We start from the raw sequence: 12,128 nt of genomic DNA, 5'->3' as shown, positions 1-12,128 counted from the left end.
ATCCTCCGTCTGGATCCATCCTGCTCAGCCCCCTCTTCCCAAACTGCATTTCTCAAGGCATGGTAGAGAAATAGGGACAGGAAAAGGGGGAAGTAAGGAAATAAAGCAGGAAGGGGAAGGTAGAACTCAAGTAATGGCTTTGGTTTGGTGAGGAATGGGTGGTCCACAGGGATCTCACCACCTCCAGGAGCCAGTATTTAACGTGACAGCTCCATTAACCCTGAAATCCAAGGTATCCCTGGAATGCTGTCTGGAAAGCCACGCCGACCCCCACATCCGTCCTCGAACACAGCAAAGCCCAGCCCCGTTGTTTCCAGGATGGTACCAGCACATTCCAGTGGAGATCAGAGGCTTCCTATGGAGAAAAGCAAGAGGAAAAGCTGGGAGCCACCCCCAACAGCTCTGCGGAGGGAGGAGGAGGAAGCAGCAGTTGTGGAAGGAGGTGATGGAAGCGAGATTCCTCTTGGCAGGAGCCGCATCCTCACCCGCATCCTCACCCGCCTCCGAAGCACAAGGTGCGAACACAAACGCCTCCGAGGCATCCTTTGGAGCCCTGGATCCTCCTCTTGCCTTTTCCAGCCGTCCAAGTGGGAATTGCGCTGCTCCGAGCTCAAACGCGCATCAAGCGGGATTCCAGGATCTTCATTATCCCGATAAAGAGAAGCTTCCGGGATTAACCTGAGATGTCCACCTGCAGGAGAAGGGGTGGCCGCTTGGGAAAGGCCAATGGGCAATGCCAGGATCAGGACTGTGTGTTTCCATGGATCGCTGTGGTGGGGAGGAGATGGAATGATCCCTCTCTTGATCCCACCTCGGTATTCCTAAGGTTTGAAGTTGGGAGCAGTCTTCACACTGGTGCTGAAACCTCCTTTCCCAAGGGAAACGTCTCCTGTACAGAGTTTGTAAGCCAGGATAGAGGGTGAGCACATCCTTATCCCTCACCCCATCCTGCAGGGAAGCTCCTGGAACGGAAGCAGGAATGGCACGGAAACGGATTTCCTCATTCCAGGAAAGAGGATCCCTGCTCCAGGGGATGATGAATGACTGCGGACGGGGTTCACTATGAATGGAGAGAGGAACACAGCGAACCAGGACACGGCATTCCCAACCCATTCCTAAGCCTCCAACCTCTCCCAGGCTGCTCCAGGGCAGCAGAAACGAAGGCAGAGCCGCAGGGAATGTCGGGACAGTCCCTTTTATCTCCACATTCACTTGGAAAATCCAAGTGGTTTACGGACAACACAATGCTGACACCACGGTCTCCTCGGCACAATAAGACAGCGGGGGGGGGAGGGACGGGACACACAGCACAGCCAGGTGGGAGTTAGAGGCAGAGATTGGAAACCCAGGGTAGAATTCCTGATGTTTCCAAAGGGCCAAACCCCTTCGCTGTTCAATCCAATGGGATGAGAAGAGGTTGCACAAAAGAAGTGCTCTTAGCTACAACCCAGAGAGCACGCAACCCCTCAGTGCCTAAACCCCAAGGTTTGCTTAAAAACCCCTCAATTCCCCCCAAAATCACTTTTAAGGGAAAGGCTTCCACTGCCTGCGGGAGTGGAGCGGGATGAGAACTTGGAATATGTGCTATGGAATTCACAGGTACAGGTATGGTTTAAAATCCCCCCAATACAGCAGCTCTTTCCCACATCGTTCCCCCCTCCAGAGTTTAATCCCTATCTTCTTCCTCCTCTTGTGCTGCAGCAGCTTCCTCGCTTCCCTCCTCCTCATCTTCTACTGTCTGGTGCTCTCCTTCCTCAGGGAGGGATTCTTCCGGAGGCAGGGAATACTGCTCCTCCACATTCCCTGCAGCCGATTCCATCTCTGCTTGTGCTTGTGCCTCAGCTGTCTCTGTCCCTGTTTCTTCTTGCTCCCCCCCATTCCCAGCACCTTCTGCTTCCAGGTTCCCTTTGACATCCTTGTTTTCCTCCTCTGGATTCTCCTCCTCTGGATTCTCCTCTTCCAGATTTTCCTCCTCTGCGTTTTCCTCCTCATCCTTGTTTTCATCTCCTCCTTCCGCTGTTCCTTCCTCCACATTCCCACTGGCTCCTCCTTCTCCTTCCTCGTGCTCCTCTTTCTCCTCTGGGTCATCCGTGAAAGGATTCTCTCCCTGGAAAGAGAAGGCAAATCCTCATCTCCAAAGCCCCCTTCAAGAGCAGCTCCCAAGAAATTCCAGCATCATGGAAGTGCTGCTTCCAGCCTGACCCTATCCCAAGCCCCCCACCAACACCTACCTTGAGGTACCGCTCCAGCTTCTTACTGATGAGCTTGTTGTTGAGAATACTCCTTGCAACCACGAGCGAGGATTTCTTGGATTGCTCCATCATGGCCTGGATAGGAGGGGAATAAAACCCACTCAGCTTTGCTCCTGAAGCCAGGAATTAGGCACAGCTCAGCGGCGGAGGAGAGAAACAGGGAAAACCTCTGGGAAACATCCTGTAAATCATAGGATCATGGAATGGTTTGGGTTGGAAGGGACCTTAAAGCTCTTCCACTCCAAGCCCTGCCTAAGCTGGCCTTGAACCTTAGGAGGTTGCTGGGGCCACAAGGACACGAGGATTAACTCCAGCCTCTGCAAAGATGAGGATGAAGAAGAGTTCCTCCTGGCTTTCAGGAATGGGAGGAACTCATCCCACCCGAATCCATGCTCCTGGAAGCTTGGGAGCCCCGACTCACCCTGCGGTTGTGGTTGTGGTCCAGCGACTTCAGGTGTTTCTGGATGATGCCGTACTGCATGGGGATGAAGAGGTCGCAGGCCGCACAATGAGCGGCCTCCACCTTCTTGATGAAATGCTCCATGCCAACGTCTGGAAAAGAAGGGATTTAACTGGAAAATAATCCAGGGATTTGGGTTGTGTTCCAGGTTTTACAACCTCCTCTCTTCCAATCCCAATCCCTTCCGACCCCTACAACCTCCTCCCTCCCTACCCCTGCAGCCTCCCCCTTTCCTACCCCTACAACCTCCCCCCTTCCTACCCCTGCAGCCTCCTCTCTCCAACCCCAACCACCCCAGCAAAGCAACCCTTACCCACAGGAGCAGGAACTCACCTTGTGTAAGATCCTGGTCCCTGTATATCTGCTGAATGACCGCGTTGATGTCCTCAATCGCTTTACGGCGCTCCTCGGTTTTCCTCGTTTTGTTGGCAACGTATTCCTGCAGGGAGTATTTCAACTCAATCTTTGTAGCTTTACTACAACCTCACTCCACCTTCTCCAGCAGTTTCCCCCATGGTTACTTAGGGAAGCAGCTCCGGGGCTTTACAGCATCTCCAAGCTAATACGTGATATTCTTACTATTAAGGATCAATTCCCAAAGGAACCCAAGGCACAGACACGGATCCAGAGCTCACCTGGAGGAAATCTGCTGTCTGCTGAGGCAACTTGGTTCCAACAAACTTGAAGTGTTCCTTATGGAATTTGCTCTCCAGGTGACTGCTCATCTCGTCGTCGTAGAAGGTCCGGTATTTGCACAGCGAACAAACAAACTGGATCCTGTTGAGATGGAAAAGAGCCCCAAATCCATCATTCCTGCTGTATGGCACCACATTCCCACTGGGTCGACTCCCTCCCTCTACTTAAAGGGCAGCAGATAAACTCATGGAAGTCTCCAACCCTTTGCATATCCAAGTGTGAGCAGCAGGTCCAAGGAGGGGATCCTGCCCCTCTGCTCTGGTGAGATCCCGCTTGGATGCTGCATCCAGCTCTGCTGTTCTCAGTATGAGGACATGGAGCTGCTGGAGCAAGGCCACAGGGATGAGCAGGGCCTGGAGCAGCTCCCACATGGAGAACATTTGGGCTGGAGAAGAGAAGCTGCATGGAGACCTCAGAGCAGCTTCCAGTGATGAAGGGGGCTGCAAGAAACCTGGAGAGGGGCTTTGGATACAGGATGGGATGAGAGGAACAGCTTCCAACTGGAAGAAGGAAGAGTTGGATGGGATATTGGGATGAAGCTCTTCCCCATGCGGGTGCTGGGACACTGGGATGGGATGAATGGAGAAAGTTTGGCTGCCCCATCCCTGGCAGTGCTCAAGGCCAGGTTGGAGCAAGCTGCTCTATGCAAGGTGTCCCTGCCCGTGGCTACGGACTGGATGAGCTTCAAGCTCCTTCCCAACCCAAGGAACAGCCAAAACACCGGGACAACCAGGAACAACAGGATGGAGCCTGGCTGCCTCCAGTGCCACTGCCACCGAAATCCAAGGATAATCCAGCTGGGAGCTCTTACCTTTCCACCATGCGATCCCGGTGCTTCTTCTTCTGCCTCTCTGGGGTTCTCTTGCCCGCCTGCAAGCGGCGCTTGATCTGGCTGATCTCCTCCTGGATTGTGAGAGCACCTGAGTGGTGAGAGCAGGAGTGGAGCTCAGGGCCCCACCTCACCAAAGGGAATGGCCCTGGATAAGTTTAGTCAAGGGGACAACCAAGCCCCACACAACCAAAGAGACCCAAATGAGAGATAGGGTATCCCAAATGAGAGATAGGGCATCTCAAATGAGAGATAGGGCATCTCAAATGAGAGATAGGGCATCCCAAATGAGAGATAGGGCATCCCAAATGAGATAGGGCATCCCAAATGAGAGATAGGGCATCCCAAATGAGAGATAGGGCATCTCAAATGAGAGATAGGGTATCCCAAATGAGACATAGGCCATCCCAAATGAAACACAGGCCATCCCAAATGATAGAGCATCCCAAATAAGATAGGGCATCCCAAATGAGAGATAGGATATCCCAAATGAGAGATAGGGCATCCCAAATGAGATAGGGCATCCCAAATGAGAGAGCATCCCTAATGACAGATAGAGCATCCCAAATGACAGAGCATCCCAGATGATAGAGCATCCCCAATGAGATAGGGCATCCCAAATGAGACATAGGCCATCCCAAATGAAACACAGGCCATCCCAAATGATAGAGCATCCCAAATAAGATAGGGCATCCCAAATGAGAGATAGGATATCCCAAATGAGAGATAGGGCATCCCAAATGAGAGATAGGGCATCCCAAATGAGAGATAGGGCATCCCAAATGAGAGATAGGGCATCCCAAATGAGATAGGGCATCCCAAATGAGATAGGGCATCCCAAATGAGATAGGGCATCCAAAATGAGAGACAGGGCATCCAAAATGAGAGACAGGGCATCCCAAATGAAAGATAGGGCATCCCAAATGAGAGATAGGGCATCCCAAATGAGATAGGGCATCCCAAATGAGATAGGGCATCCCAAATGAGATAGGGCATCCCAAATGAGAGACAGGGCATCCCAAATGAGAGACAGGGCATCCCAAATGAAAGATAGGGCATCCCAAATGAGAGATAGGGCATCCCAAATGAGAGATAGGGCATCCAAAATGAGAGAGCATCCCTAATGAGAAATAGGGCATCCCAAATGATACAGCATCCCAAATGAGATAGGGCATCCCAAATGAGATAGGGCATCCCAAATGAGAGACAGGGCATCCCAAATGAGAGACAGGGCATCCCAAATGAAAGATAGGGCATCCCAAATGAGAGATAGGGCATCCCAAATGAGAGATAGGGCATCCAAAATGAGAGAGCATCCCTAATGAGAAATAGGGCATCCCAAATGATACAGCATCCCAAATGAGATAGGGCATCCCAAATGAGACATAGGCCATCCCAAATCAAACACAGGCCATCCCAAATGATAGAGCATCCCAAATAAGATAGGGCATCCCAAATGAGAGATAGGATATCCCAAATGAGAGATAGGATATCCCAAATGAGAGATAGGATATCCCAAATGAGAGATGGGTATCCCAAATGAGATAGGGCATCCTAAAAGAGAGATAGGGCATCCCAAATGAGAGATAGGGCATCCCAAATGAGATAGGACAAGGGGTTATGGGTTCAAACTGAAACAGGGAAGCTCAGGTTAGACATAAGGAAGTTCTTCCCTGTGAGGGTGCTGGGACACTGGGATGGGTTGGATGGAGAAGGTTGGGATGCCCCATCCCCAGCAGTGCTCAGGGCCAGGTTGGATGGGGCTTGGAGCAAGCTGTTCTAGTGAAAGGTGTCCCTGCCCATGGAACTGGATGAGCTTTAAGGTCCCTTCCACCCAACCCATTCCACGATCCTATAATTAGCTCCACATGGACAAGTTTGGAGGGTGGGAGCAGAGGGAAGAACCACACAGAAAGACTCCAACGTGGTTTCCCTGGAGCATCCCAGGACCACGTTTGTGCTGCCCACGGATGGGATGGGCAAGAGCCCACCATGCATCCCAGCAGGAGGCTTCTCCCCAGCCCTCCTGCTTCCCTAAGCTCCCTTCAGATATCCCAATGGATCCAACCGATCCCATCACCCCAAACCAGGAAGCTCCATCCCAAACCACTCACCCCAAGTCAAGCCTATGGCACATGGGAAATCCAAGGTGGATCCCTACACCCCAGGCTGGGAGCTCACCAACCCACCCGGAATTCCTTATCCCTGAGCAGGCACAAAGGGTGGGATTTGTCTGACTGAATGCAGCTGAATGTGTTCCGTATCCCCACGTCTGACAGCTCTTCCCTGTTCTCTCCCATGGAATTGCCCTCTATGGAAGGCGCTTTGCTCCACGTGGAGCTTTGGAGCACAGGCACCACCTCACCTTTCTCCGAATCTTTTCCTTCTTCCTCTTCCCCTTCCTAGAAAGGCAACGTTGGGAAGTTAAAACCCAGAGAAGGGGATGGCTGGAGGCTGCTTTGACACCTCCTCCACCTCCAACCCTCCCGGCACCCCGAGCTCTGCGTGCAGGAGCAGCACCTCCATTGGATCCGCCTGCTCCAGGCTCCCTCCCTGTGCAGGGACATCACTCGCTCAGCAGGAGAAGCCTCAACCTGCAGACCTCATCCCGCCACACCAAAGGACCTGGATGAGGGGTTACTTCATCCCCATGCAGTGACAGAATGTAATCCCACCCTCTGGCATTCTCCACTGGATCTGGGGGGGTTTGTTGCCCACCTGCTTTGGGAATAAGGTGGGATTTCAGGGATCTGCCCTCACCAGAACTACAGCTTTCATTGATGCCAAAGCAGCTTGCAGGAGGTACTCACCCCTCTGGAGCCTTCCTTCTCCTCTTTCTCTCCTGATTCTCCTTCTGTTCCCTCCTCTGGAAGGAAAAAGAGTCAGCACGAAGAGCAGGAAGCACGGGATCAACCACGTTGGGAAAGCCCCTTGAAGCTCATCCAGTCCAGCCCTTACCCCAGCGCTGCCAAGGCCACCCCTAACCCATGGCATCGAGGGCCTCAGCTCCACAGGTTGGGAACACTTCCAGGCTGCTCCGATGCCTGAGCATCCTTTGGGGAAGGAATCGTTCCCAGTCTCCATCTAAACCTCCCCTGAGGCCATTTCCTCTTGTCCCATCCCTTGGGAGCAGAGCCCAGCCCCATCCTGGCTCCATCCTCCTGTAGGGAGCAATAGGGTCCCCCCTGAGCCTTCTCTTCTCCAGATGGACCCCGACAGCTTTGCCACCACGTGAAATCCATGGCAAATCCCAAACTGGCAAACCCCAGCCCCAGGAAGCTGCTCGGCTCCTACCGTTGTCCGAGTCGGAGTTCTCGGAGCCGTCCGTCTTGGCTGCTCTGCTCTCGGGATCATCGGAGCTGTTCAGGAGCTTCCGCTTCTTCGTGCTGGGATCCTTCCTGAGCTTCTTCTTCTGGGGCTGGGAGAGAAGAGGAAGGAGAAGAGGGATCCCTTCCACTAGAGCAGCTTGCTCCAAGCCCTGTGTCCAACCTGACCTTGGACAGGGATGGCTCATCCCAACCTTCTCCATCCAACCCATCCCAGTGTCCCAGCACCCTCATAGGGAAGAACTTCCTTATCTCCAACCTGAACTTCCCTGTTTCAGTCTGAACCCATCACCCCTTGTCCTGTCCCTGATGAAGCTCCCTCTCCACATCTTTGGAACCCCCTTCAGACCCTGGAAGCTGCTCTGAGGTCTCCAAGCAGCTTCTCCAACCCCAGTGTTCTCAACCCGCCACCCCCCTATCCCATAAAGCAGGAGCAGAAGGCAGGAAGGGCTGCAGCGTTCTGCCTATCTTCGGGAAACCAGGATCTAGGGATTCAAGCAGCCCATGCTGAATCAACCGAGCGCAACCTCCTTGTTCCGCTTAGGAGATAACACCCCACAAAGCCGAACCCCATGGAATGAGCACTTCCCAGCGTGCTGGAGGGCGCACGGAGCTGGTGGGAATGGTGTCCAGGAGAAGATGACACGCTTACTTTATAATCCGAATCCCACATTTTCCAGCTCCTCCTCATGTGCTGCTTCATCATCCCTCCTCCATAGCGCATGCTCCCCTGGAAGCCTCGCATCCCTTGGAACATGCCGAGTTCTGGGATAATGTTGTGGGAGAAGAGGGAAGGAAGCCTGGAGGAGCCGTGGGCACCCCGGGATCCCATGGCCTGCGGAGCCTCATTCCATTGTCCGCTCATCCGCCCGGGATACGCCGATGCCGGGGGCCTGGTGCTGCGGTTTTCCCACTCCCAGTTCTGGCCCCGTTGCCCAAAGTTCTCCCGAGCTCTGCCCTGGAATTGCTCCCGGCGATTCCCATAGAAGCTGTCGTAGGGCCCCTCGTAGGAGCCGTCGTTGTCGGGCTCGGCCTCGCCGTAGTCGTAGCCGGCCCGATAGACGTCGCGCTCGGCCATGGAGGGCCGCGAGTCGTAGGAGTCGTATCTGTGAGAGGCAGTGGAGAGGGACAGGGCCGGGGTGCAGCAGGAACCCATCAAAAGCCAAGAGAACCCATTAAAACACAACAAAACCCACCAAAAAGTCATCAAAACCCACTGAAACCCACCCAAAAGTCATGAAAATCCAACAAAACCCATCAAAAAGCCAACAAAAGCCAACAAAACCCACCAAAAAGTCATCCAAAGCCAACAAAACCCATCAAAACCCAAGAAAACCCAGCAAAAAGTCAGTAAAAAGTCATCAAAATCCAACAAAACCCATCAAAACCCAAGAAAACCCAGCAAAAAGTCAGTAAAAAGTCATCAAAATCCAACAAAACCCATCAAAACCCAAGAAAACCCAGCAAAAAGTCATCAAAACCCAGCAAAACCCATCAAAATGTCGTCAAAAAGTCATCAAATGCCAACAAAACCCATCAAACCCCAAGAAAACCCTCCAAAACCCAGCAAAACCCACCAGAATCCACCAAAACCCAGCAAAAGTCACCAAAATCCACAAAAAATCAAGAAAACCATCAAAATCTCTCCAAAATCCACCAAACATGAAAAACTCACCAAAATCCACCGAAACTCACCAAAATCTACCAAACCCCATCAAAACCCAAGAAAACCCACCAAAACCTCAGCAAAATCCACCAAAACTCACCAAAATCCACCAGAACCCATTAAACCCTAAGCAAACCCACCAAAACCCAAGAAAACCCAGGAAAAGTCAGCAAAATCTACCAAACCCCATCAAAACCTCAATAAAATCCACCAAAACTCACTGAAATCCAGCAAATCCCATCAAAACCCAACAGAGCCCATCAGAAACCACCAAACCCCATCAAAACCTCAATAAAATCCACCAAATCCCATCAAAACCCAACAAAGTCCATCAGAAACCACCAAACCCCATCCAAACCTCAATAAAATCCACCAAAACTCACCGAAATCCAGCAAATCCCATCAAAACCCAACAGAGCCCATCAGAAACCACCAAACCCCATCAAAACCTCAATAAAATCCACCCAAACTCACCGAAATCCACCAAATCCCATCAAAACCCAACAAAGTCCATCAGAAACCACCAAACCCCATCAAAACCTCAATAAAATCCACCAAAACTCACCGAAATCCACCAAATCCCATCAAAACCCAACAAAGTCCATCAGAAACCACCAAATCCCATCAAAACCTCACCCAAACCAGGTTTTTAGGTGTCTTTTCCACTCAACGGATGCCACGTGCCATGGGCCAGGCCATGGAGCACCCGGAGGTGGTGGCAGAGCCTCAAGGCTCCACTGGTGGAGGAGCCTTTGCTCCATGGGGGGGTTTCTACCCTTTCCGACCAGCGTGGTCCTTCTGGCCTCGGAAAAGGTGGAATCATGGGATCACGGCAGCACAGGATCAACCACGTTGGGAAAGCCCCTTGAAGCTCATCCAGTCCAGCCCTTACCCCAGCGCTGCCAAGGCCACCCCTAACCCATGGCATCGAAGGCCTCAGCTCCACGGGTTGGGAACACTTCCAGGCTGCTCCGATGCCTGAGCATCCTTTGGGGAAGGAATCGTTCCCAGTCTCCATCTAAACCTCCCCTGAGGCCGTTTCCTCTTGTCCCATCCCTTGGGAGCAGAGCCCAGCCCCATCCTGGCTCCATCCTCCTGTAGGGAGCAATCAGGTCCCCAGTGCCCAGCACAAGGGGCCAATCCCTGCATTGGTGCTGCTCCAGGCCAGGATGCTGCTGGAATTCCTGGCTCCAAGCTCAAGTCCAGCAACATCAATCCGCACCCCCAGCTCCTTTTCCATGAGGAAAACCAGCGCTGCATGGGGCTGGCGTGGCCCAAGCGGCAGGTTTAGGGCTGAGCCTCATCGCAGGGATCCAGATCCCTATGGAGCCCCTCCGCATCCCCACCCAACCTGGAGGCATTGGGACGCTCTCCAGCCCCTCCTCAAGGAGGACATAGACCAACCCCGGCCCTAACGGACACCATTGCCGTCCCCATCCCCACTTTTCCATAAGGAACAATGGGAGCAGCAGCTCCTGCCCTGCACTCACCTGCCCCCAGATCCATAGTGCGCTCCCTGCATCGCATCCGTGTCCATGTGGGCCACCATGTCCAGGCGCGGGTTCACCTTGCCCAGGACACCCTCAGCACCGCCGGAGCCATCCGGATTCACGTCCACGTCCGAGTTGGCCATTTCCCAGGAGTTCGAAGTGGCCATTCCATAGCCGTAATTCCCAGAGTTCTCCTGGCTGTAGCCATAGCTGTAACTGTATCCCTCATAACCTGGAAAAACAGGGATCACGGCTTCACTTCCAGCTTCCCTTTGCATCCAGAGGCCAAACCATTGAAACCAACTCCAATTCCTCCTTATTCCATCCAGGAACCTGATCCCATTGAGGGCATCGATTCCCTCATGGAATCCCACAGGACACAGCCACATTCCATACTTCCCTCTGCTCCAGATGGGATAAACCCATTGCCCACAGCAGAGCAGCCACAAACTCCACTTTGGGCTAACACAGGGGTAACCAAGAGCCGCGTCCGCATCCAATGGGATGAGGCTCTGGAGCGTGGTTGCCGCACGTTTTAGAGCAGAAAGGGATGGAAAAGCTTCTCCTCTTGCTAAAAAACACAAGTTTTTTTGGGGAAAGGACCCCAAAATCTCCAATTCTGCGCTTAAAACAGCTTTCCCATACAGCCGCCACCGTTACTTGCCTCTGTTTGTCCCGGCATTCCAGTCTCCGTAACCTGGAATAGAACGGAAAAGCCATTCACTGAGCCGGGCGCTAGCACGGGCGAGGAGATCCCCGTTTCCCAGCGCCCCCGATAACCCGCGGCTCCCGTGACGACCCCAGCGCGGGCTCCTGGGGGCCGATTCCAGCCTTCGGGAAAGCAGCGCAGGGAATGAGCCCTGCTCCGCTCCCAGGGCAACGGGGGCACAAGGACGGGGTCACCCCCCCCCGGTCCCTCTGCAGTGGGGCTGGACCCGGGCACGGGGTGAGCCGGGAACGCGGCACCCAAGGGAAGCGGGCGGCCTCCATCCCTGCGGATGCTCCCTCACGGGGCTGATCCGCTCAGCCCCGCTCCAGCCGGACACGCAACGGGCGAAGCGGCCGCGACAGGAACGGGCTCCGAGCCCTGACGGCACCGGAGCCGCCGCCCCCCGCCCCGGTTCCTCCCCTCACAGCGGACCCGAGCCCCGGAGCCCCGCGGGGCCGCCGCCATCTTGCGCCGCCGCTCACCCGAGTAGCTCATGATGGCGGCGCCGCCTCCCCCCCACAGCGAGCGGCGGTAACGGCGCCGCGCCGGCGCCACGCCCACCCCGCTCTCATTGGCCGGCGGACCCGCCTTGCCCCGCCGCTATTGGTCCCGGTGGACGGGGTGGAGCTCCCGGACTCCCATCTCGTTGGTTGGTTGCTCCGCGCTCAATGGGAACTCGCGAAGCCGAGCGCTGATTGGT

General features: G+C 54.0%; 1 protein-coding gene across 2 annotated transcripts; it reads right to left on the bottom strand.

Annotated features, from left to right (window-relative positions):
* Nucleotides 1–1,176: 1,176 nt before the first annotated feature.
* AKAP8L (A-kinase anchoring protein 8 like) lies at nt 1,177–11,986 on the bottom strand. Of its 2 annotated transcripts, none has more exons than XM_065664671.1 (13): nt 11,911–11,986; nt 11,384–11,416; nt 10,720–10,951; nt 8,216–8,669; nt 7,532–7,655; nt 7,048–7,103; nt 6,603–6,639; nt 4,220–4,328; nt 3,348–3,489; nt 3,046–3,151; nt 2,674–2,804; nt 2,232–2,327; nt 1,177–2,107 (listed from the first exon to the last, which is right to left on the bottom strand). In XM_065664671.1, exons 1-13 carry the CDS (start codon nt 11,921–11,923, stop codon nt 1,667–1,669), a joined length of 1,974 nt encoding a protein of 657 aa, XP_065520743.1. In that variant the 5' UTR covers nt 11,924–11,986; the 3' UTR covers nt 1,177–1,666. The 2 variants fall into 2 exon arrangements, with proteins under 2 accessions (XP_065520743.1, XP_065520744.1); XM_065664672.1 differs by having other exon boundaries at nt 11,861–11,915.
* Between the last annotated feature and the right edge of the window lie 142 nt (nt 11,987–12,128).

This window comes from Lathamus discolor, unplaced genomic scaffold, assembly GCF_037157495.1.
Source record: "Lathamus discolor isolate bLatDis1 unplaced genomic scaffold, bLatDis1.hap1 Scaffold_51, whole genome shotgun sequence".
NCBI lineage: Eukaryota > Metazoa > Chordata > Aves > Psittaciformes > Psittacidae > Lathamus > Lathamus discolor.
This window is presented reverse-complemented; position numbering and strand designations above follow the sequence as displayed.

Bases quoted from the DNA above. Each gene is read 5' to 3' on its own strand.
- AKAP8L (XM_065664671.1), bottom strand. The intron at 7,656-8,215 runs GTAAGCGTGTCA...CTTCTCTCCCAG, and splicing joins TGTGGGATTCGGATTATAAA to CCCCAGAAGAAGAAGCTCAG. The intron at 6,640-7,047 runs GTGAGTACCTCC...TTGCCTTTCTAG, and splicing joins AGAAGGAAGGCTCCAGAGGG to GAAGGGGAAGAGGAAGAAGG.